This window comes from Nyctereutes procyonoides, unplaced genomic scaffold (assembly GCF_905146905.1).
Source record: "Nyctereutes procyonoides isolate TBG_1078 unplaced genomic scaffold, NYPRO_anot_genome, whole genome shotgun sequence".
Lineage (NCBI taxonomy): Eukaryota > Metazoa > Chordata > Mammalia > Carnivora > Canidae > Nyctereutes > Nyctereutes procyonoides.
This window is the reverse complement of record NW_026575119.1, coordinates 5,171,705-5,199,237: the sequence shown is the minus strand read 5'-3', so window position 1 is coordinate 5,199,237 and position 27,533 is coordinate 5,171,705. Positions and strand designations below refer to the sequence as shown.

Genomic DNA, 27,533 nt, shown 5'->3' with positions numbered 1-27,533 from the left:
CTAAATTGTTTTTGGCACTTTATATATATTAGCTCATTTAATCCTCACAACAACCCCATGAAATAGGTATTACTCCATTTCATAAATTAGAAAAACAAAACCCAAAGAGTTAAGGTCACACATCTACTAAGGAGTTAATTCAAATTCAAGCAGTATGATTCTAAAGGCATATCTTACCACTATGGAATACTGATTAAAAAATAATTTCATGGTTAGTCTGCCTGCATACGTATACTGTAAGATATGTGGACACTCCTCTCTCCTAGTGGGTCTAAGAACTCTTAGGTAGTGCCTTCTCCCAAAACACCTGTGCACAGGCACTTTTCAGACGATTAATACAATCCTACCCTTCACCGTTATCATCCCTCTTTGCCTTTGGTTCCAATCTTGTCCTATATTATTTAAAATGCTGTAATGAAAAATTATGGCAATAGTAGTCATGGGCACCGCTTTGCTACCAGCACTCATGTTCTATGCTGTAGCAGGCCTGTGACAATAAAGCTATTCCATTTTCAGCATCAGGTTGTTACAGATTCATTTTGGGCCATAAGAATCTTACTTTACCCCAGGGAGAGCTAACTGCCCCTCCATGTGTATACTTAGAAACTGGTTTTCAAACTTTTGTGACTGTGGCCCATAGCAAGAAACATTTCTCACTAAATAGTGAGAAAGGTATACAGACATGTACCTAAATAAAACCAAAGTTTAGTATACTTACTTTCTGGCAAATACAGTCATACTTTACTATTTTCTTTCTCTTTTTTTTTTGATACTAGTCACAACCCAGTTGATTTCATGACCAACACATTAAAATCTGCAATTTGACAAACACTGAACTAAAATATAGACATTAATAAAATTATCTGCTTTTCCACAAAAAAACCTTTATATTCCCACCCACTTGGCCCACAATATATACTTGCCAAACTGAACTAAAAAACAAAAACAAAAACAAAAAAACACTGGGGGGAAAAAACTACTGTTACACCTTGAACTGAACTTATTAGTAAATTTCACAGTCACACATGTTCAGCAGCCTAAGTCTTTTCTCCAAGGGGAAGAGCCAAATACTAGGCTGGGATGAAAAAGTAGGTATGCATTTATTTACTAAGACTAGTTCTTAACTACTTCTAGAGTCCATTTCAAAAGATACAAGAGCTGTGATCCTTGGCACTTAAAATCATAATGCAGACTACTATCCTATCACAGACACACCACACACACTTTTTTTTTAATTATGAAAAAAAAAAGGCAGCCAGTAACCCAAAATTCTACATATTCTGACTACTCAGTTTCTTCTCTATATTACAGGAAGTCTAGTCCCCATTGTGCTTTTTTTTTTTTCTTCCCTCTGTGACCTGATAAGAAATGATCATCCTGGTGAGGGAGGGGAAAGTAAATGTAAGTTGATAGTGGAAGTTCCAGAATGTTAACAGGCTCCCAAATGAAAGATTAAAAAGGTTAATGGCAAGCACAGTGCAAAGTTCTTAGTAGGTGGACAATTAAATGTCCACTGGATAAATGAAGAAACTATATGCTCTTGAAATTTGTTCTGCCATCCACAGTCATATTTAACTAAGATTTAAACTATAAAGACTTGGAAATTAAAACCAAATTCCAAAGAAGTTGACCAGAGATATACAGGCAGTCAATAGCAATGCTGAGTCCATTACCCAATTCACTGTTTTCTTCTCTGTTCCGTTGCCATCCCAAAATAAAAAGCCACATCCTTAGGTAGAGATAATAAAGTGGATATAAAGACACCTGTATAACTGGAAACAAATTCCATGTTCATTTGTTATCTCTGAAATGTAAGATAATGTGTGTATTATATGAATAAAAGACTTAAGAAATTTGCTTTCTTGAGTGGCAAGAGGAATAAACTGAAAGAAATATTTTTGATTTAATTAAGGTTTTAATGGACTCCTAACAGTATAAATTAAACATATGCTTATTTAAAAACAAAAACAAAACTTTCAAATATAATTTAAGCCACCAGTCTCCTGTGGCTTTGTGTAGTCACAAAGCAGAGATCTCAATGGCAGGCAAATGGCCAAAATTAGCTCACATTTTGAAATCTTGATACACAAAGCATTTCTGAATTAATGACAAGCCATAAGATAAAAAAATAATCATAGATAAATAAAAATTAAAAAAAAAAAAAAAAAGGGATCCCTGGGTGGCGCAGCGGTTTGGCACCTGCCTTTGGCCCAGGGCGCGATCCTGGAGACCCGGGATCGAATCCCACGTCAGGCTCCCGGTGCATGGAGCCTGCTTCTCCCTCTGCCTGTGTCTCTGCCTCTCTCTCTCTCCCTGTGTGACTATCATAAATAAATAAAAATTAAAAAAAAATAATCATAGTAAAATGCCTGTTATTTTTAGAAAATAGAGCTAGAGATAGTAATATGAACCAGATTTTTGTGAAGGTTTTAAGTTCCGATACTGTGAGCAAAATAAATTTAAACACAGGCTTTGTTTTTATACTATTGTTTTAGAATACAAAGAGTTCCTGACATAAAATAAATAATATATTTTTTAATTTATACTTATATGAATAAATTTGTAAGAAGAGATTTAAAATTTTTCTAATTGGCAAAAAGAGGTAATGGAAGTACAGTAAGGACCTGCATCCTAACATCATTTTACAAAGAGCCTACAGAACGTCCCTTTGGCAGTAAAAATATCATCTAACACCTGGATTTCCAAATAATGTGCAAAAAATGCTAATGATACTTTTTTTGAGGAGATAAAAATGAACAAGTTCATCTATTATACTAGTAACAAAAGCGGCAGCCTGGGTGGCTCAGCAGTTTAGCGCCACCTTCAGCCCAGGGCCTGATCCTGGAGACCTGGGATCAAGTCCGGTGTCGGGCTCCCTGCGTGGAACCTGCTTCTCCCTCTGCCCCGCCCCCTCTGTCTTTCATGAAAAAATAAATAAAATTAAAAAATATATACTTTACCCAAATACATTTCTGAGCTAATGAATATCAAGAACGACTTCAGGGAAACTTAAGACCCCAAAAGTTTATCTCATTAGGAAGCCCCCACTTTTTGTTCTTTAAGACCATAATTGGTCTGGTATTCAAACTCCTCTAGGATCTGGCACTCTTCTGCCTAGCTATACTGCCCCTGAATAGCCCCATGGATAAGCAAAACTAATCAGGAAACCACATATTAGGCATTTACTCCCATCAGAGCATTTACTCATTCTATCCTCTCTCTACTAGGAATGTCCTATCAAATTCCCTTGTGTACTTGAAACCTTGGCCTACTTCGACAGCACTCATCAAAAGGAGACTGATCTCTTCCTCCCCTAAAATCCCACAGACCAGGCACTCTATACCACTCAATAGAAACTTATTAACTTCCTTGGGCTTTGTTTCTTTGTTTTTAAACTTGGGAAGCTTTCTAATGCCCCTGCCAGGCTCCAAATGCCACGAATTAGCATGGATATACAGAGTGAGAGGGACTATTTCACCATAACTGGAGCATGAGCCAAATCATTTGGATTGAATCCTAACTTCCCTTCATGATTTCTTTACCTCAGTTCTGTCAATAGGAAAATGGGGATTCTAACAGGACCTAAGTCACAAGTCTGTGAGGAGGATTAAATGATTTGTTACACATGAATGAATATACCAAAGCACTTACAAAAGTATCTGGCAAACAGTAAATTCTATACTAAATATTAGCTATTATTAATATTACTATTACTACCACCATCATTCTCCACAGCACCTAATAGGACCTTTTCCATACAAGAACTCAGTAAATACTTGAATGAAATATTTAATCTTCAATAATTTTTAAAGGGCCCTCATGGAGTAAAAGAAAGGCCTGATAGAAGAAAAGAATTCAACTCCCCAAACTGCTTGACCTTCATGAACAAATTAAGAAAAAGTCAAAGTATTAAAGCTAACATCCAAATTAACCACGTTTTTTATTCTTTTCCTTATAAAAATGGAACACACATTTTATGAAAAAGCTTGATAGTTTCTGTATCGGAAATTTACGTCAGACATAGCTATTTCTAAAAGGCATTTTAAGGCATTTCTTAATTTCTAATCTAACGACATATTAACTAATTCTATGTTTAATCTACTTACATTTCCAGTCTTCTCTATATTATCAACTTAAGTAGAAAGCTTCATCATTTACCATCTCACTTTGAAAAATAGAACTGAATTTTATTTACTCCACAAAGGTAATCCCTAACTCTAGCATTCAGAGATTCAGTAACAGATTCATGTCTACTTTGTTGATACCCTTTACAATTTTACATTTTGAATACCTGCCTCTTCATTCTTCATCAGCCTAAAGAAATCTTTCTAGTCATGGTAATTTCATCCTCATAAGAAAGCTGATTCAGTTTTCTTGATTTATGCTAGCTACTTGTTTCTACATCTCCAGTTCCTTTGTGTTGACCCATGGCTACAATAGGTCATACATTACGGAAAACAAATAACCTCTTATCCATAGATGTCAGGATACCTACCACAGTACGTCAAGTGGGCCTAATAACTGACTGATCTGTACTACAAAGACACAATGTTACTTTCAAATAACGTTGGCTTATATTACAGTAAGTCTCATCAAGGGATAAGGAACCTATCTGGGCTGCTAAGAATGTGCCTGATTTAGACCTTAAGCAAGATTCCTAAAATACTATTCATGAAAATATAAGGGAAACAAAAAGCTTACGTTTTAGTAATAACCATGCCTTACTCTCACATAAGCTTTGGCTTCTTATTATTTGCATATCTCATAGAGATCGAGTCCATATTAAGTTCAAAGACTGTCAAGCCCAACACTGAGAATTTAAATTTCCCAAGCCCAGGTTTTCTGGTTTATCACCATCAAGAAACAGATGTTGTAATAGCTCAGAGAAAACACAGTTTGTCTTGTTTTACAGTTTAATTACTGATTAGCAAATACTGTGACATTTGAACAGTCACCATTCATTCACATTGCTTCCTATTTAAAGAAATCCTTACCAGAAAAGGAGTGATGAAAACATAGGAAAAAGGAGAGTTTATGAACACATTAAAAATTGGAAAATTAAAAGACAAACCAAAAAAACCCAAATGGTAAGATAATGAGAAATTTTTATTTTCTTCTTTATGCTTTTAAATATTTCCCCAAATGTTTAAAACAATATGTATACATACTTATATAGAAAATTTTTATTGAGAAAAACTCTGTAAGAAAAAGTACACTATATGTTAACATGATCTTCGTATAGTTTTTCTCAAAATCTGAAAAGCTTTTACAAACAACAGAATACTACAGGATAACCAATGTTACAACTGCTCAGAGCCTAAATTGTGTCCAACAGACATAATGCAACCAGTAAATATCTGCTGAATACCTTAACATTTTCTAATCCTAACAGAACTTACTACTAAAAAAAAAAGTTATCAGAATACAAACTATATTTTAAATAAATCAGCTAAATATGCTCATGACTTCCTTATTTGTTTCATAAACCAAAGTTTGGGTTGAACCATAAAATGAGTTTACAATATCATGCTGTAATTCAAATTAATGTGGCTCATAAATGAAATCATCTAGTTGAGATTTTTCTTAATGTTCAATTGTTTCTCTAGAACTACCAACTAGTCTATTTTTAGATTATTTTAAGAAAAATTTTAAAAGGACAGTTCTATTAACAAGTAATCAGTTTTATGAAGACCCAGGCAGTGCCTTCCAAAAGATTTACATGAATGCCGGTGCTTTTCCAGTTTTTACAAACTACGGAGTATTATTTTTTCTGGCGTGTAAAAATTACCCTAAATGTTTTACTCGTATCAGTTTTCATAAAATACCTGTAGGAGACAATGTAGTTAATGTTAATCAGCTGAAATAGATATTAAATGAAAAAAATAATTTAAGAATTTGTTCATCTTTATTGCCATCTTCAAGTGTTCTAAAATGTAGACAGAGAGCTTTTACTATAAATTTACTTCGTGGTGGCAAAAGCTACATAGGAACTGGCAGCAGTTGAAACACACAGGTGCACAGACACATACTTGATTTCTCTGTGTAAATGAAAGGAAACACGTTAAGTTTTTAAAAAACATTACTTTTTAGGTGCTAACACGACACTAGTTAGCTGTAAAAGCAGATTAATTCATTTTCGCAGTTAAACAGCAAGAGGATTTTCACATAGAAGATGGAGTCAGAGTACGAGTCCAAGTCCGATGTGATCTGAAGCAGTACTAATCTGCACAGAGAAAACAATCAGGGACGACTACGGAGCCATCCAGAAGGCGGCATTTGCCCCTTAAAACATTATAGGGCAACTAAACAACATACTGCAATATTTAAAGGACAATCCAGAACCTGTTTTAAACTACAGAACCGCCCAGCCACATGCAAAACATACCAACAGAGGATTCACAGCAAGGGGATGGTATTACCTCTTTTATGTAATTCCCTCAAGGGAATACAGTCTCCTCCCCCGTCATAAGGCAAATAGGGATCAGAAGCAGCATCCATGATTAGAATTTTTAAAAAGAAGATGAAAAAGAAAAGCTCACTAGCTTAAAAAAAAACTGGCATTTCTTCCACCCCTGCTGCAGCAAGCGAGGGAGATGCCATATTTGATGAGGGTTAGAACTGTATGTAGTTCGACTCACTGAAGCAACTGGGTTCTTCCACAGTGAATGATGTCATCAAAGGGAAATTATTGCAGCCCGGTTGCTAGTGGCTACAATCTAGCAAGGCTTAGAGGCGGAACAGCCTTCTTAATCAGGTCCTGCTACGTATGATGATGACTAAGCTCCAAGTACAACAGACAAAACTGGTTTGAGAATTTTAAAGCACTCACAATACAGCTTCTATAACATCAGTGGCAAGTACACTAAAACAAAAGAAACATTCTTTTCCATTTTAAGATAAATATAAGGGAAACAAAGTATGTAATACGGCAATGTGAAAAGGAAATACTGGATGTGGACAATGCCCCTTTTTATTTCTGATGTAGAAAAATGGGAGGAACATACTAGTAAGAGTGTATGGTTTTATTATAAAAATTCTCATTAAAATTTTAATTTAAAATTGGGTTTAAAAGTCTGTTCTTAATTATCAGAAATGTACTACAGACTTCTGTAGATTAAAAAATTTAGTAACTGAACAGTTGATTAGTGTTTTATCTCCCTAATCCCCTCCAACAGCCTCTTGTTTCCTTCCTTCAAGGAGCTAGCTAGTAAGACATTCTAGCTTTTGAGAAGAAAACTTAACATACCAAATAACTTAGCTATTACTTGTGAAATTATGCCAAAAGGTTTACTACATAGGAGATTTCTCTCCCCCCCCCCCTCCTATCCTACTTTTCCTACCTCACGAAGATTTTGTGCTCTCAGGAAAAAAAAAAAGGCTTTTAGTAAAATGTGTCTCAAAGTGTTCTCCAACAGTCTCTTCACTAAAAATTTTTACGAAATTCAGAAATAAAGTAACTTTTTTTGTTTCAATCTATTATTCCTAAATTAAAAAAAAAGAAAGCTGACGCTCATTTGAGTTCACATTTTTATAGCTTCTCTGAGGTGATTCCTCTGGACTAGGAGATTCTTCTGAAATAAGTTATGTTGCTGCAGTGCCACTAACTAAAAATGTTCTATTGGCTAGTAGCAATACCATAGGACTAAGGGGTTCTGTAAAATCTGTTTTCCTAAGTATTGAATGAGCCAATCTTTAAGGTCCACTCTAAGTCAAGGCATTTGTATAAGAACTAGAGTAAGAGAAGGAAAGGACTCAAGTGGCAGTAAAAAGAAGAGAGTAATTCTACTTGGTACATTACAGTTATTTGGGATCCTTTTTAAAATTAGTTTAAATAAAGTTTTATATTTCAAAAAGTTTGAACCTCAGAGAAAACTAGCCCTTCTTATAAAATCTGACCTGATTTGGGAAAAAAGGATTTTAAGAAAGAAATACAGGCTAGATAAAAGACTACAATAGGAATATTTTATTTAATTCTGATTTTGGCTATTAACATTTACTATAAGACTGTGCATGAAAAAAAAAAGACTGTGTGTGGTTTTTTTTCCTCGTTTTCTGTATTTTTCATATTTTCTTAGGTTTTTTTTTTTAAACAAGTTTTGACAGTGAGCTAATTTTACCAAATTAATTAAATGTAAATTTCTTCCTTTGAGGTCTTTTGGTATATAAATTCTACTGTTTTAAGACTTCTAAAAAACACATGCTATATAGCATTCATGAATAACTTAGTTTTTTTGATACTATTGTTCCATACCTTTATACAAAAAAATTTATCTGTAAATTTTCCTGGTATTTGTAGGCACTCTCTTAACTTGTTTTTCCTGATTTACAACTATGTCTTAAAGGAAAAATGAAAATTATAGCTACCTAGCACTAACTAGAAGAAGAATACCTTCTCTATAAAATATACTGACCATGTTGCATAAGTAAGTTGTGTGATGTAAGTCCAAAATTTTGAATTGTCTTTAAAGAACAAAACTTTGGGGACGCCTACGTGGCTCAGTGGTTGAGCATCCGCCTTTGGCCCAGGGTGTGATCCCGGGGTCCTGGGATCGAGTCCCACATCAGGCTCCCTGCATGGAGCCTGCTTCTCCCTCTGCCTGTGTCTCTACCTCTCTCTGTGTCTCTCATGAATAAGTAAATAACATCTTTAAAAAAATAAAGAACAAAACTTCATGTAAGAGAATATATAATATATAAACTGTATTTGTATAGTTAAGTCTAGAATGAGACACACCAAACTCCTAATGATTGTTATCACTGAGGAAGGAAAGAGATAGAAGAGAGGATCATTGTACATTTGGTACTTATGTTTTAAATTTTCAACAAATGTATTACTTCCTATTGGAATTTTTAATAATTATTCTACTTTTGTAATAAAAAATCTAAAAGTCAAAAAAAATTTCAAAAGTAAACATATCTCTCATGCTTAAGGGGGCCATGGCTATGCTTCTGCTTACGGTAAAGGAATTATTACTCAGGCTAAAGTGCTCTCCAATTAAACTTTAGGGAAGGGCACATAGATTGGAAGGTGTGGCAAAAGAGGACTTTGACACAGTTTAGGTATTATCAGATTAATAAACTGAATTACAGTCAGCATAGGGCTCAAGTGGAAAGAACAAAAGACAAATTTAAGAATTCACAGTCACAGCTGGGAGGTTCCACAGGGGATGATACTCTGAATGGAAGGTCTGAAAAACAAAAACTCTAAAGTGGCAACACAACAAAGGACTTGAACATTCAGAAGACGGGAGGGCACCAGGGTAGTAGCTCAGTCGTTGGGGTCTGCCTAAGGCTCAGGTCATGGTCCCTGGGTCCTGGGATTAAGCCCAGAATCAGGCTTCCTACTCAGTGGGGAAACTGTGTCTCCCTCTCTTCTCTGCTCATGCTCTATGTCTCTCTCAAATGAATAAATAAATCTTTAAAGAAGATTCAGAAGGGGAAGATATTTCTACTTCCAAATGCATCCTCAATTGATGTGGAATTTCAGATAAACCACAACCTCTCCTAAACCATCCCTAAATCAGGGATGTAGAATAGATGACTACGGTATTCTAACTATGCATATATAACCACAGTATTACAATGTTCAATCTTCAAGTCCCTTCTAACACACATGATCCAAGAAATCTACAACATTAGAAGTACTTAAAAAATGGGGGTGTCTGGGTGGCTCAGTCTGTTAAGTGTCTGCCTCTGGCTTAGGTCAGGGTCTCAGAGTCCTGGGATCAAGTCCCACATTGTGATCCCTGCTCAGTGGGGAGTCTGCTTCTCCCTTTCCCTCTGCCTCTCCCTGTGTGCTCGGTCTCCTTCTCTTGTGCTCTCTCAAAAATAAATAAAATATTTAAAGAAAGAAAAGATTTTTTTTTTTTGCCTTTAGATCTAACTACCAAATTTACAGAAAGTAACAGGAAACAGTAACATGTTAAATGACAGCTCAGAACATAATCAGGAACACCCAAACTGGGAAACAAATGACCTGATTTCTTCAACAAATATATAGTAAGGGTAAAAAAGGAAGGGGGGGGGGGAGAACCTATAGAATTAAAACAAAAGACTTAAAAGATATGCCAATTTCAAAGTATATTTTTTATGAAATAATTGAAGAAATGTAAAATCACAGGATATGTGATTTTATACAGTTATATTTTAGATGTGATATTTTAGATGTGATAATAGCCTACAAAATAATTCTTATCTTTTAGAGGTATGTAATGAAATATACAACTGTACAATAGTTAAAAAGGAAAAAAACATTTTATTCAGGACTACTGCAAAAGGGGAAAAAGAGATCTCCATATAGAAAGTGGCTTAATTCACAATACAAGAAAACAATGGGAATTAACAGCCAAGGAGAAGGGATGGGGGGGTGTTCAGTAGATGAAAAATTACTAAGAGGAAACATCTGGGGTAAGAAGGATTCTGGCTAAACAGATCTAACAAGATTCTTGCTGAAGGCAGCCCAGGGTGATAGGATATCACCTGGAAGATGGTGGGAGCTAAGGAACCCAGGGGTGTTGAAGGTACAGAATTTTAGCTAAACCAAGCTTATCACCAAAACTGAGCAATACAAAAACAGACACATAAGACCAAAGTTGAGACCCCATTCGGAAGAGAATTCAGATGAGCATGACTAAAGTTTGATCAAGGTGAGTATCAGTGTATTTGGTTTTTAAAAAAATATTTTATTTATTTATTCATGAGAGACACAGAGAGAGGCAGAGACACAGGCTCCATGCCCTGGTCTCCAGGATCACGCCCTGGGCTGAAGGCAGCGCTAAACCACTGGGCCACTGGGGCTGCTCCTCAGTATATCTATCTAAAATGATATGATGTTTCAGATGTATCTCAAATTAATAGAAAGTAGTAGAGAAGAAGCAAAATTATCCATGAATTGATAATTATTAAGTGTTGAGAACAAAAACATCTCTTTCCTATACCTTTGTCTATGTTCTAAATTTTCTATAATAAAATACTTTTTTTATAAGTAAATTCACTTGTATGATATAAACATTAACAAATAATTACATCCTTTCCTCTCAAACTTAATATATTGCTACTAGAAGTGTCAAATGAACTTTAGTTTACATTCCATTAAGTATAGTTGCTTTACATTTACATTTGACACACCAAATGGCATTAAACTTTAACTTGTGTTGTCAATTCTCCTCCCAGAGCAAAAGCATCAGAGGAAAAAAAAAGAGGTAGTAAAGCTTTCACGAAAGATAATAAAGTCAAGCTACACAGCTGCAAAGCTACTGCAGCACAAAAAAAAGAGAATGTGGAAATTCTTCAGACACGACAAGCCAAAAAATAAACTGAAAAAACACAGAATGTTTTTGCAATATTCATACCTCACAAACATAAAGCATTTCGTTCTCAACATGGCTATCTGGTTACCCAAATAATGTATCTTAAGATGAAAAACATGAAGAAAAGTACCTGTCATAAACATCATACAATGAATCACTTTCTCAAAGTCAGATCCAAAAAAATTAAAAAAAAAAAAAAAGAAGAACCAAAATGGCCAATATTTAAAATGTCTAAGCAAATCCTTTTCTAGAAATTTGTCAAGGGCTATCTGAGTAGCACAGTTGATTAAGTGCCTAACTCATGATATAGGCTCAGGTCATGACCTCAGGGTTGTGAGATCTAGTCCTATGTTGGGCTCCAAGGTCAGCACGGTCTGCTTGAGAGTCTCTCTCTGTCTCCCTCTGCCCCTCCCCCCAACTCTTTCTCTAAAATAAATAAATAAATCTTAAAATTTTGTCAGATATCCTTATGCATGTATACAAACTGGTATAAAGACTGAATAAAAGAGTATATTAAGATTTCTAAGTTTTAGAAATACTGAAATGCAAACATAACAATATGTACATTAAGTGTAAATACACTAAAATATTGTAACTAAAAGATAAAAACTACCACATTGGATTTTTAAAAGCCAACTATGTAATTATAAGAGTATCAGCTAAAACATACCAATGTAGAAAGGCTGAGAGTAAAAGGATTAAAAAAAATAGAGTATGCAATCCCTAATCCAAAGAAAACTGGGTAGCTATGATATCAAAGGGCATTTTATAGAAAATAGTATAATTGGAAAGAAAATGACTTCAAAGGAAAAGTAGGGTGGTTCAATTCACCAGAAGATATGCCTAATAACTTGAACTCTAAGTAAAAGCAAAAATTTACAGAATGACAAGAAGCTGTAGTAGATAAGTCTATAAATACAGAGAAAAATTTTAATGCATTGCTATTGAATACCTGATGGAAACAAACAAAGAGAGGGGCACCTGGGTGGCTCAGTGGTTGAGCATCTACCTTTGGCTTGGGTTGTGATCCCAGGGTCCTGGGATCGAGTCCCACATCAGGCTCCCTGCAAGGAGTCTGCTTCTCCCTCTGCCTATGTCTCTGCCTCTCTCTCTGTGTCTCTCATGAATAATTTTTTTTAAATCTTAAAAAAAAAAAAAAGAAACAAAGAAAAATCAGTAGGGAAACTAGAGATTTCAACAGTAAAGTAACAAACTTTACATGATGGATACATAATGAAAAACATTAACCAAAAGCTTCACTTTACATACTCTCCATAGCATAGGTGAAACACTGATATAAAAAGACTTTCTCCCAGGCCACAATGCAAGTCTCAAAAAATTTCAAAATATCAATATTACACTATATATATTCTTTGACAATAATGTAATAATGTTCAAGATCAACTTGAAATAACAACTTCATTGAATAGTTGTTAACTATTGAATAACAGTTGAATAACAGTTGAATAACAACTTCATCATGTTTGGAAATTATTTTTAAATAAATTCTAAGTCAAAATAGATATCATTATGGAAGTTACAAATTGTTTTTAATTTGTAATAATGAGGGATCCCTGGGTGGCGCAGTGGTTTGGCGCCTGCCTTTGGCCCAGGGCGTGATCCTGGAGACCCGGGATCGAATCCCATGTCGGGCTCCCAGTGCATGGAGCCTGCTTCTCCCTCTGCCTGTGTCTCTGCCTCTCTCTCTCTCTCTCTCTCTCTGTAGCTATCATAAATAAATTTAAAAAAAAATTCAAAAAAAATTGTAATAATGATAATAAAGGCATATGACATGGAAATAAAAACAATATTGAGAGGGACACTGATAGTTTTAAATGTATTCACCTAAAAAGAAGCTTAAAATTAAGAAGCTAACGTTTCATTTCAGTTAGAAAAAAAAAACAGCAAAATAAACCCAAAGAAAGAACAAAATATGATCAGAAATTAATGAGGCAGAAAACAAATACAAAAAAAAAAAAATCTCCCAAAACAAAGGCAATGCTAGTCTATTGGAAAGACTGAGTGATAAATCTAGAGTGACACTGATAATAAGATAAGGAAGAGGAAAGGGAGGGGAGGAGAAGACAGAATACAAATAACCATTATCAGGAAGAAAAAGACTATGGAACCTGTAGGCATTCAAATGACTTTATATCAATAAAATTGAAAAATGGCAAATTTTGAAAAACTACAATTTATCAAACTGACCTAGAAGGAAGTAGAAAATCAGAATAGTGCTATAACTATTAAAGAATTTGAAACATACTTTAAAACCTTCCTACGAAGAAAATTCTAAGCCTAGAGTTTCATTGGCATATTCTATCAAAATTTAGGAAGAAATAATAATGCCAGTCTTTCATAAACCATGCCAGAGACTAAAAATGAAGGCATCATCTACAACTCACTTTATGAGGGGAATATAACCTTGATACCAAAATGAGAACAGTATGACAAAGGAAAGCTACCTGTGATCTGTTATGAACAGATGCAATAATCCTAAACAAAACTGAACCAAATCCAGCAATTTATATATAAAAGAAAAACCCAAAACATTAAGGCATCAATGATCAAATTAAGTTTATACAAGGAATACAATTTGGTTTAAGCATCTGAAAATCAACTATTTATTAATATAAAAAAAGGAGACACAAATCAAATGATCATCTCAAAAAATGGAAGGAAAATGATAAATTCAACAACAATTCATAATTTTAAATTGTATATTAAGTCAACTAGGAATGGATATAAACCTGTTTACTCTGATAAAAGATAACAAAAACATCCAGATTAACATCATACTTAAATTTGGAGGTAAAATTTCAGGATCAGAACAAGACAAAAGACATGGGCAATTGCCATTTCCATTCAACTGTTTACCAGAGTCCTAGGCAGTACAGTCAAGCAAGAGGAGAAGGGGTAAGGAAAACTATAAAGAACAGGAAGAAACAAAATGGTCACTATTTGCCAATGATATGACTATTCTTAAAAGACATCACAACAGGTCAGTATAATTAGAGTTATGCAAGGTTGATGAATTTTTAAAAATCAATATTCAAAAGCTGTATTTCAAAATATGCCAGCAGACACAATATTAAATTTAAGAATAAAACTAGCACTAAATACTAGTAGCATTATAAAAATCACCCTGGAATGAGTGTAACAAATAATGAAGACAAAGGTCACTAGGAATGACTAAAACTTTATTGGAAGACATTTAAAAAGATTCAAGTATATACAGAAGTATACCATGTTCATGAATTAGACTGATCTACAGACTCAATTAAATGCCAATCAAAAACCTGAAAGTAAAAAAACAAAACAAAAAAAACCCTGAAAGTAGACTTTACCTCTGTTTTGACATTAGTCTGTACTTTCTAAGTGATTAATTTCTTCTTTCCAGCTTACCATTCAACTCAGGCAAAAGACCCAATGGGGAAAGCATCTTATAATGGGAACTGAAAGTACCCCTCAGGCAATAACAACTGCCCTGACACCAGCAAGACCCCACATTTTTTACACCAAGAAAATGATGGACCTGACCGACCTTTAAGGCCCACATGCATGTATGTACCCATCAACCTCTGTCCCATATTTTTCTTATATAAATCTGTAAGAATTTTCTGCACTTTGGAGATACTCTTTGAAACAGTAGTCCACTATCTTCCTGGTGTTGGCTTAATTGAAATAAAATCCCTTCTTGTTTTACCATCATTTGTCTCACTGTCTTTGAATTTTGTCACTGATGAGTGGGTGGCCAAATCTGGTCTGGAACCCCTGAAGCCAGGTGCTCCTGTATAGCTTGGGACCTAGTTACAAACCCAACAGGCATTTCTATGACAAATTACACTAACATTTACAAAGAAATAAAAGGGCCCACAAATAATCAAGATAATCTTAAAGATAAAGTGAAAGAACTTATTTTACCAGATACTAGGACTGTTTTAATCACAGTAACATTATAAACAGAATGAATGCTTTTGGCATACAGCTAAATAAACAAACAAACCAATCACACAGAATAGTCAAGAAATAGACCCTCCTATATATGAGCCTTGATATATAGCAGATGTTGCACTGGAGAAGAATGAGTAAAAAATGATTTTGTTAGTAACTGGCATTAGAACAACCGGCTGTGTAAATGAAAAAAAAAAATTAAATACACCCTAATCTATTCACATACACATACACCACTTAGGTAATTATAGACCTAAATGTGAAATGCAAATAAAACTCATACAAAATAATACAGGAAAATACACCCATGATCTCAGGGTAGGGAAACTTTTCTTAAGACGCAAAAAGCATTAGCCATAAAGCAAGATTAACACAGAGGACCACATTACAAGTAAGAATATTTGTTCATAATTTGTCCATTAGGAGAATGCTACAGACTGAAAGTTTGCTTGTATCCCACCAAATTTTTATGTTGAAAGTTAATCCCCGGGATCCCTGGGTGGCGCAGCAGTTTGGCGCCTGCCTTTGGCCCAGGGCGCGATCCTGGAGACCCGGGATCGAATCCCACGTCGGGCTCCCGGTGCATGGAGCCTGCTTCTCCCTCTGCCTGTCTCTGCCTCTCTCTCTCTCTCTCTCTCTCTCTCTCGTGTGTGTGTGACTATCATAAATAAAAAAAAATAAAAATTAAAAAAAAAAAAAAAGAAAGTTAATCCCCGATGTGATGGTATTTTGATGTGGGATCTTTGGGAGATGATTAGGTCATGGTCAGGAATGGAATTGGTGCCCTTATAAAGTTCCCTCAAGGACACACCAAAAAGATGGCAGACTGCAAACTGGAAGCAACTCCTCCTCACCAGACACTGAGTCTGAAAGTGTCTTGCTATTAGACTTCCCAGCCTCCAAAACTGTAAGAAATAATCTATGAGCAATATATAAAACTGAAAACTGTGTTTGTTGTTTAAGCCACCATCCAGTCTATAGTATTTGTTATAGCAGCTCAAATAGACTAAAGCAGAAAATGAAACAGCACTGACAGAACAGAAAATATTTATAACATGACCAACAAAAAGCTTGTATATAGAAAATAAAGAATCTTTACAAATTTCTCAGATAGGGATCCCTGGGTGGCGCAGCGGTTTGGCACCTGCCTTTGGCCCAGGGCGTGATCCTGGAGACCCGGGATCGAATCCCACGTCGGGCTCCTGGTGCATGGAGCCTGCTTCTCCCTCTGCCTATGTCTCTGCCTCTCTCTCTCTCTCTCTCTCTCTCTCTCTCTCTGTGTGTGAATATCATAAATAAATTAAAAAAATTAAAAAAAACAAAAAACAAATTTCTCAGATGCATCAATAGAAAAACAAGAAAATGACTTAAATAGCTACTTCAAAAAACTTTTTAAATGGCCAATTAGCATGAAAAAATGTTCAACCTCCTTGGTGACCAAGGAAATGCAAATTAAAACCACAATCTGAATCCATTACATAGACAACAGATGGACAAAATTAAAAGTGTGACAATAGGGACGCCCGGGTGGCTCAGCGATTTAGCGCCTGCCTTCCCCGGATCGAATCCCACATCAGGCTCCCTGCATGGAGCCTGCTTTTCCCTCTGCATATGTCTCTGCTCCCCCTCATCCCTGTGTCTCTCATGAATAAACAAATAAAATCTTAAAAAAAAAATAAAAGTGTAACAATATCAAGAGGTTGGTGAATGTGGGGCAAAGGAAGCTCTTGTACATAGCTCACCCAAGTGTGAACTGGAACACCACTACAGAAAACATAACTTATGCTCCAACAAGTTCACTCCAGATGAAATTTATGCATGTATCCACCAGAGCGAATGCAAAATATTAAATTCTGCCCATAATTGCCAAAAACTGCTGATAATTCAAAGATCCATCAGTATTAAAATAAACAGGTAAACTGTGGTATATTCATAAAAAAGAATAATACAGTCTAGAGCAACATGGCAACAAATATAAAAGATTCTTGAAAACTACATTGCATAAATGCAAGCAAGAAATACATACCATATAATTCCATTTATATAATAATCTGTAATTTTCCAAAACTGCCAAAACATTCCAAAAGCGCTAAATTATAATTTTAAGGATATATACTAAGCTCATTGAGTCATAAAGTAAAGCAAAAACAACAACAACAAAAAAACTAGACAAAGAGAAAATTGTATTTACCTCTAGGGAAAGGAAAAGAATTGTGATTGTTAAGGTACATGGAGGAGGCTTCTGAAGTATGGTAATGATTTCTTTCTTTCTTTCTTTCTTTTTTTTTTTTAACAGACTTACTTATTTTAAAGAGAGAGAGAGCATGTGCATGTACATGAAGGCGATGAGGGGCAGAGGGAAAGAATCTTTCAAGCAGCCTCCCCCTCCCTGAGGTCCAGGCAGCCTCAATCTCATGACCCAAGAGATCATAACCTGAGCTGAAACCAAGAGTCAGATGCTCAACTGACTGAGCCACCCAGGCATCCCAATGCTTTATTTTCTTAACCTGGTTGTGCTGCAAAAGTGCCTGCTCTGTGATAACTCATTAAGCGGTATAATTATGCTTTATGCATTTTTCTGATATGTGTTACATTTCGCAATTCAAAAGTCTTTGAGTTAGAAATTTATTCTATCTTTAATTCTATTAACATCTAATGTGGATTTATTATTTTTTGCTTCCCTACCCTAAACCACTCTAGTTTAATCTTATTTACAGTATCAATCAGTTAACAGAAAACGAGTTTGTAAATTTCTACGTTAACTCTTCTTTGTCCTAAGCACAGTTTCTTCCAAGGAATTTCCTCTAAATGACAGTATTTTGGAAATGTTTAAACAGATCCATAGACTCCCCATGATTTTATGTATTTACATCAGTGTAGGATTTTATAGGCTTAGCACATAACTCCTGAAAGTTTTTTCAAGTAGAATTCTTAAAACCACAACACAAAAGATGATTTAACCATATTTTCTCAATTCTGTGGACTTTTTTTAAAAATAATTTTTTTATAAAGCAATGACAATAACTATAGGTGATATTTGAGGTATAAACCATCAGGTTCTATATATTACAATCAAGGTTCTATATATTACAATCAAAACTAAGCTCATTTCTTTCTAGTGACTTTTTAAAAAAGATTATTTATTATTTTAGAGAGAAAGAGAGCACACACGTGTGTATGTGCTGGGGGGCAGAGAAAGAGATAGAATCTCCAGCAGACTCCCCACTGAGCGCACAGCCCAAAAACCCTGGGATAATGACCTGAGCCGAAACCAAGAGTTGGACACTTAACTGACTGAGCCACCCATGATCCTGAGAACATGACCTGAGCCAAAATCAAGAGAAAGACAACCTACTGAGCCACCCATGTGCCCTGTCAAATTCAAATTTATTTTTTTAAAGATAGATTTATTTATTTGTTTGTTTGTTTGTTTGTTTGTTTATGACAGACACACAGAGAAAGAGGCAGAGACATAGGCAGAGGGAGAAGCAGGCTCCATGCAGGGAGCCCAACATGGGACTCCATCCCGGGTCTCCAGGATCACACCCTGGGCCGAAGACGGCGCTAAACCGCTGGGCCACCGGGGCTGCCCCAAATTCAAATTTAGAGCCAAGTGCCTCATTACTAGAACAACGCCATCAATGTTATCTCTACATGCCAGATAAAACAGTAAGACAACACACACAAATATAACCTTTAAAACACTGTAGCAAAGTCAGATCATCCTAATTCAGAATACTTTCTTGGATTTCTAAATCCTACCACAACTTTACACTAAGTAATTTCTTTTTGCCTATAAATCTACATACAAGGATACTATATTTACTTAAAACCTACTCCTGGATTACTTTATTAATGTTCTCTACCTGCAGTTGTTAAAAAACTCTGTTATTCTTATTCACAGAAAGCAACCAACTCCAACTATCTCAGCAGCATTCAGACTTTTTACCTTAGCAACAATTCAATCACCAACCACTGAACATGGTGTCTGGCCCAAAAGGAGCCTAATAGTTATTTGCTGAATGGAATATGCATAAAATTGAGTCTTGAAAAAAAATACCAAAATTACCAGTTATCTATGGGTAGTAGGATTATGAAAGATTTTCATTTACTACCTTATATTTTTATCATTCACATTTCCTACAATAAACAGACTTTGCTTTTATTATTTAAAAGTTAACTCTTCCCATCTCATTTTTTTAAAAAAACTTTATTTTGGACTAATTTTAGATTTAGAAAAAGTTGCAGACAGTAGAAAGAGGTCCTATATATCTCCCACTCCATTTCCTCAACTATTAACATCTTGTATTTCCATGGTATAAGGCAGGCGCTAAACTGCTGCGCCACCCAGGGATCCCCTATTCCAGGTTTCAATCCAGGATACCACAATGTACTTACTTAACATGTCTCCCTAAACTTCTCTGGCCTACGACAATTTCTTAGTCTTTCCTTATTTTTCATGATCTTGACTGGTTAACTATCCTGCAAAACAAGCCCCCCGCCTGCCCCTGGTCCCAGTCCAGGTTTGTCTATTGTTTCTTTTGTGGTTAGAGTGGAATTATGGGTCTTCAAAAAGAACACAAAGGTAAAGGGCCCTTCCTGTCACATTTTAGGTGTATGTAATATCCATATGACATCACTGATGACATTAACCTTCATTACTTGGTTCTAATTGCCAGGTTTCACCATGCAAAGTAACTATTTTCCCCTTCTTTTCTTACTCTATTCTTTGGAGGTAAGTCACTATGTTTAGCCCACCCTTAAGGAAGAAGGAAGTAGGAAATAAGCTCCTCCTCCATGAGGGGAGAATATTTACATAAATCATTTAGAATTCTTCTAAAAGGGAAACTTGTCTCTTTTCCTCCATTTATATCAACTTATATCATTTACATCACATATACATGCTCATTTATATTTATTTTACACTTTGGTCACAATCAAATAATTGTGCACTATTTATTTTGTTGCTCAAATCATTCCAGTTTGAGCCATTTGGAGCACTTTCAGGTTAGTTCCTGTGTTCCTTGCACAATCCCTCATCCTTCTGTTTTTTGACACCTCCTTACTTCTGGTACTACACATAATCTGGGCTCTTCTTATATATTCCCTGTCCAATTCTAGAATCAGCATCTCTCCAACTCAATCCATTATTAAGTCCTGGAGTTAACCATATAAGATTTTTATGAATCCAGGGTAATCTATCTGAATGTCATGATGTAATCTGAAAGGTGTACAAAGTGTAATTAAGTTTAAACTTTAAGGGGATCCCTGGGTGGCGCAGCGGTTTAGCACCTGCCTTTGGCTCAGGGCGCGATCCTGGACACCTGGGATCGAATCCCACGTCGGGCTCCCGGTGCATGGAGCCTGCTTCTCCCTCTGCCTGTGTCTCTGCCTCTCTGTGTGTCTCTCATAAATGGATAAATAAAATCTTTAAAAAAAAAAAGTTTTAACTTTAAGTACCCAAGCCAAACTTGCCACAAAGGACTCTGATACATAACAGCAACACTTCCACCATTCCTTTTACTATACTTTTTAATTTCCAGAACTGAACTGAGTAGGGTGCATAGAATAGATATTTTGCATCCATTTTTCAGATGAGAAAACAGAAACAGAAGTGATGGTAGGGGCACTTGGGTGGCTCAGTTGGTTCAGTGTCTGCCTTCAGCTCAGGTCATGATCCCAACGTCCTGGAACTGAGTCCCACATCAGGCTCACTGCTCAGCATGGAGGTGGCTTCTCCTTCTCTTTCTCCCTCCGCTTCTGCCCCCTGCTTGCTCTCCCTCTCTCTCAAATAAACAAATAAATTTGTGCGATTTGTGCGATCCTGGAGTCCTGGGATCGAGTCCCACGTCGGGATCCCTGCATGGAGCCTGCTTCTCCCTCTGCCTGTGTCTCTGCCTCTCTCTCTCTCTATGTCTATCATGCATTAATAAAATCTTAAAAATAAATAAATAAATAAATAAATAAATAAATAAATAAAATAAACAGCATATATGGCTGTCCATGATATACTAATATTCTGTCCTCCCAAAGGGCAGAAATAAGGGAAATAAGATTACTCATCAAAGGTTAAGATATATAATCATAATCATAATGGATCAGCTCTAAACAAAACTAAGAAGACATCAAAAATAAATGACATACAAGCCAAAAAGATTTACTGGTATAATTATACGGAAAGAAAGTGCAATTTAATCTAGGAGGGCAAGCTATAAAGAAAAAGACAAATAAAGAAAGTCAGAAAACAAACACAGTAAAAGCAATACAATTTACTACATAGGAGGGGACCCTACCCCAAAAAGCCTGGTAAGGCCTTCTAGAGGGAGTGAGGTCTAACTTGAGAAGTAAAGTGCAGGTAATAATTGGCAAATGGGCAAAGGAAACATGTACAAAGACATGGAGATATGGCAGCTGGGCACAAGCCCAACCCTAACATTTACATTCTTGCCCAGAGTAAGAATACAAAGGAAGACCCATTTGCCATGTGATTAAATATTTAAAAGTTATAAAGCAAGCCAGCAAGCTATTAAAGAAATATATCCTTCTACATTGACAAATATACGTTATAATGACTTGTAACTTTCAGCTCAGTTTTATAGATCTGCAGCCAAACTGGTGACAATTTGGAAAACACTGCAAAGCGTGAAGAAAATTAAAAGCACTCAAATTCCATCACCAAGAGAAAAATCATTATTTCTCTAAAGTTGTGTGAACACATATATATTTTAAGAAAATGATATCACATTACATATAAAGATTTTGCCCTTTTAATATAAGCCCTTCTACTCTTGTAGCTTATAATACAAGTCTCCTTATTCAGTTACCAAATATGCATTTTGTAATTGGCTTATTAGTCAAGTGTGTTCTATAGACCCCTGGAAATCCCCAAGGTCTTTTTCAGGGGATTTATAAGGTTGAAACTTTTCATAAGACACTATTATTATTTGAATGGTGTATTTGTATCAGTTTCCTAACAGTAATGTAACAAATTACCACAAAATTTGTGGTAACAATACAAATTTATTCTGTTACAGTTCTAGAAGTCAGAAGTCTAAAAATCAAGGTATGTGCTGGGCCACATTGCTTCTGGGGGCATCATTAGTATATACTAGAGCCAATTATTTATGATATTCTGGCAAGATACTCCATTAGAGTATCTTGGATAGACAGATTATATAAAAGGATTCAGAAGTCATTAGTATGTGTATTTATTTTTAAGTTATTTTTATCTTTTATCTTTGCTGAGGTCTGTTATATATTACACTCTCATCAGCAGTGGTTTTAGAATTATCTTTTGGAATTATAATAGAACTATTTATTTATATTCAGCCAGTTTTCTTTAGGAAATTGAAGAACCTAACAAAGCCTAAGACTGAATAGAAGCCACCAGAAGGCCTCTTAATGAAAAGTGGAGGTTAGGTGTCTTGGGAAAATATTTTGTATCACAGCCAGAAGATAAGAGTACAATATATCCAAAAGGAAAGGAACAGAGAAGAAAAAGAAACAGCTACGATACACTAAGTCCTTACCAGGAGTTAATCACTATGCTAAAGATTCCACATACATTATTTATGGATTAAGGTCTCTACACATCCTTAATTCTCAGAGCAATCATTTAGAGAGTACTACTTCCCTTTAATGAGGAAAAAACAAAGGCATAGAGGGGCTAAGTGACTTGCAGAGGGAGTAAGTGGCAGGGCCAAGATGTAAATTCAAGTCTACACCTTAAAAGCCACTAAACCTAACAGATTTTCATCCAACACATGTGCCAAAACACTCTCAGTACTTCCCAGTGATTAACTCATTTTTTTGTATACTAAAAAGATACTGATTCATGAAAGAATATCTAATACCCAACTGCTTATCCTACTGTCTACTTCCATGCTCCCCAGATATTGAGCAGACACAGAAACAAGCTCTTCCCCTCTGACATCTGTCCTATCCATGAGAGTAGATCTAATCTAAGGCACCCATTTCTTCTAGATGTTCTGCTTCCAATCACTGTTAATAGGACTACATGAGCTATGCCAAAAAAAAAGGGTACCAATACCTTACAAAAAAACATTCACTGTCTCACAACATAATTATGTTTTCCTATGGCTGGGACTTCATATATTATCTTCCCTTCCAGACCACTCTTTGCAATTCTGAAGAGATATCAAAATAATATCCTTTTTCATCGAAGTGTAACATCTAAAATCTGTACCACCCAATTTCACGCTTATAAAGTTACTGTCAACTGTGGTTCCACATCTTACACCTTCAACTAGACTAACTTTGAGGACAGAATCTATATGGAAAACACCAATAGTTGCTTACCTTACAGTATTCCAATTTCTTCCTTGCTAACAGAATTTTAATTTTGTTTGGTTGGTAATGTGCCTAATTCCAAGGAACAAATTATGATTGTTCTAACCAGTAAGTAATCCCATTCCTCTACATCAGTGATCAGTCTAGGTATGGGCATGTGACCCAATTCTAGCCAATGATATAAGAAGTCTACTGATAGAGTACTAGGAAAAGTATCTTCTTTAATAAGAAAAAGATCAACAAAAATATCCTTTTTTGTACCCTTGCCCCTTCCTTCCTAATTGGTACTCTTTCCTATCGAAAACCACAAATAAAGACATCATCAAACCTTGATGTCAGTGTGCAAAGATGCAAATAAGGTGTTTTTACTTCCTTGAGTTAATCCTATATCCCACATAAAGGGCCAAGAAGCTACTTAAAACACAGAAAAATGGGTATACTATAAAATTTCACCTGATTTTTTTTATTTTTATTTTTTTTAGATTTTATTTATTCATGAGAGACAGAGAGAGAGAGAGCCAGAGACACAGGCGGAGGGAGAAGCAGGCTCCATGCACGGAGCCAGATGTGGTACTCGATCCCGGGTCTTCAGGATTACACCCTGGACCGAAGGTAGGTGCCAAACCACAGAGCCAGGGAGGGAGGGGCAAGATGGCGAAAGAGTAGGGTCCCCAAAACACCTGTCCCCACCAAATTACCTAGATAACCTTCAAACCATCCTGAAAATCTACGAATTCAGCCTGAGATGTAAAGAGAGACCAGCTGGAACGCTACAGTGAGAAGAGTTCGCGCTTCTATCAAGGTAGGAAGACGGGGAAAAAGAAATAAAGGAACAAAAGGCCTCCGAGGGGGAGGGGCCCCGCGAGGAGCCGGGCTGAGGCCGGGGCGATGGTCCCCAGGACAGGAGAGCCCCGTCCCGGAGGAGCAGAAGCTGCACCAACCTTCCCGGGCGGGCGGAAAGGGGCCCGCAGGGAGTTGGAGCAGGACCCAGGAGGGCGGGGATGCCCTCGGGCTCCCGGGGACACTAACAGACACCTGCGCCCCGGGAGAGTGCGCCGAGCTCCCTAAGGGCTGCAGCGCGCACGGCGGGACCGACCGGAGCAGCTCGGAGGGGCTCGGGCGGCGGCTCCGCGGAGGGGGCTGCGGGGCGGGAGCGCGAATCCAACAGCGCAGGCCCCGGAGCACAGGGCGCCGGGACACAGCCCAGGATCCGGCCTCCCCCGGGACAGGCAGAGGCCGGGAGGGCCCAGGACAGCAAGGACGCTCCTGCCCCGAGCTGAGCAGATCAGCGGCCCCGCCCCGGAGCCTCCAGGCCCTGCGGACGGAGAACCGAGAGCCCCGAGCCCCGTAGTTCCTGCGGGGGCTGACTCCAGGCTTCGAGAGTTGCCATAGCCACTGGGGCTGTTCCTCCTGGGGCCCCACGGGGTAAACAACCCCCACTGAGCCCTGCAGCAGGCAGGGGCAGAGCAGCTCCCCCAAGTGCTAACACCAGAAAATCAGCACAGCAGGCCCCTCCCCCAGAAGACCAGCTAGACGGACCAGTGATACTCCCCCGTGTTCCAATACAACTTGTTTTTGGCCACTCTGCACTGAGCAAAATGACTAGAAGGAAAACCTCACCTCAAAAGAAAGAATCAGAAACAGTCCTCTCTCCCACAGAGTTACAAAATCTGGATTACAATTCAATGTCAGAAAGCCAATTCAGAAGCACTATTCTACAGCTACTGGTGGCTCTAGAAAAAAGCATTAAGGACTCACGAGACTTCATGACTGCAGAATTTAGATCCAATCAGGCAGAAATTAAAAATCAATTGAATGAGATGCAATCCAAACTAGAAGTCCTAATGACGAGGGTTAACGAGGTGGAAGAACGAGTGAGTGACATAGAAGACAAGTTAATGGCAAAGAGGGAAACTGAGGAAAAAAGAGACAGACAATTAAAAGACCATGAAGACAGATTAAGGGAAATAAGTGACAGCCTAAGGAAGAAAAACCTACGTTTAATTGGGGTTCCCGAGGGCACCGAAAGGGACAGAGGGCCAGAATATGTATTTGAACAAATCCTAGCTGAAAACTTTCCCAATCTGGGAAGGGAAACAGGCATTCAGATCCAGGAAATAGAGAGTCCCCCCCGAAAATCAATAAAAACCGTTCAACACCTCGACATCTAATAGTTAAGCTTGCAAATTCCAAAGATAAAGAGAAGATCCTTAAAGCAGCAAGAGACAAGAAGTCCCTGACTTTTACGGGGAGGAATATTAGGGTAACAGCAGACCTCTCCACAGAGACGTGGCAGGATATATTCAGGGTCCTAAATGAGAAGAACATGCAACCAAGAATACTTTATCCAGCAAGGCTCTCATTCAAAATGGAAGGAGAGATAAAGAGCTTCCAAGACAGGCAGGAACTGAAAGAATATGTGACCTCCAAACCAGCTCTGCAAGAAATTTTAAGGGGGACTCTTAAAATTCCCCTTTAAGAAGAAGTTCAGTGGAACAATCCACAAAAACAAGGACTAAATAGATATCATGATGACACTAAACTCATATCTGTCAATAGTAACTCTGAACGTGAACGGGCTTAATGACCCCATCAAAAGGCGCAGGGTTTCAGACTGGATAAAAAAGCAGGACCCATCTATTTGCTGTCTACAAGAGACTCATTTTAGACAGAAGGACACCTACAACCTGAAAATAAAAGGTTGGAGAACCATTTACAATTCAAATGGTTCTCAAAAGAAAGCAGGGGTAGCCATCCTTATATCAGATAAACTAAAATTTACCCCGAAGACTGTAGTGAGAGATGAAGAGGGACACTATCTCATACTTAAAGGATCTATCCAACAAGAGGACTTAACAATCCTCAATATATATGCCCCGAATGTGGGAGCTGCCAAATACTTAAACGAATTATTAACCAAAGTGAAGAAATACTTAGATAATAATACACTTATACTTGGTGACTTCAATGTAGCTCTTTCTACCCTCGATAGGTCTTCTAAGCACAACATCTCCAAAGAAACGAGAGCTTTAAATGATACACTGGACCAGATAGATTTCACAGATATCTACAGAACTTTACATCCAAACTCAACTGAATACACATTCTTCTCAAGTGCACATGGAACTTTCTCCAGAATAGACCACATACTGGGTCACAAATCGGGTCTGAACCGATACCAAAAGATTGGGATCGTCCCCTGCATATTCTCAGACCGTAATGCCTTGAAATTAGAACTAAATCACAACAAGAAGTTTGGAAGGACATCAAACACGTAGAGGTTAAGGACCATCCTGCTAAAAGATAAAAGGGTCAACCAGGAAACTAAGGAAGAATTAAAAAGATTCATGGAAACTAATGAGAATGAAGATACAACTGTTCAAAATCTTTGGGATGCAGCAAAAGCAGTCCTGAGGGGGAAATACATCGCAATACAAGCATCCATTCAAAAACTGGAAAGAACTCAAATACAAAAGCTAACCTTACACATAAAGGAGCTAGAGAAAAAACAGCAAATCAACCCGACACCCAGCAGAAGAAGAGAGTTAATTAAAATTGGAGCAGAACTCAACGAAATTGAGACCAGAAGAACTGTGGAACAGATCAATAGAACCAGGAGTTGGTTCTTTGAAAGAATTAATAAGACAGATAAACCATTAGCCAACCTTATTAAAAAGAAGAGAGAGAAGACTCAAATTAATAAAATCATGAATGAGAAAGGAGAGATCCCTACCAACACCAAGGAAATACAAACGATTTTAAAAACATATTATGAACAGCTCTACGCCAATAAATTAGGCAATCTAGAAGAAATGGGTGCATTCCTGGAAAGCCACAAACTACCAAAACTGGAACAGGAAGAAATAGAAAACCTGAACAGGCCAATACCAAGGAGGAAATTGAAGCAGTCATCAAAAACCTCCCAAGACACAAGAGTCCAGGGCCAGATGGCTTCCCAGG

The 27,533-nt window shown here is 37.0% G+C and overlaps 1 protein-coding gene across 5 annotated transcripts in view; it reads right to left on the bottom strand.

Annotated features, from left to right (window-relative positions):
• Positions 1–27,533, bottom strand: part of CLCN3 (chloride voltage-gated channel 3) — a 91,366-nt gene that overhangs the window by 44,389 nt on the left and 19,444 nt on the right. For 2 of the 5 annotated variants that reach the window (XM_055334504.1, XM_055334507.1), the window contains exon 1: positions 6,420–6,623. The exons of the other annotated variants lie outside the window; for them this stretch is intronic. In XM_055334504.1, coding sequence (XP_055190479.1) covers positions 6,420–6,498 — 79 coding nt within the window. In that variant the 5' untranslated portion in view covers positions 6,499–6,623. Of the gene's footprint in view, positions 1–6,419; positions 6,624–27,533 lie in introns of those variants that run through there. 5 annotated transcript variants of the gene reach the window in all.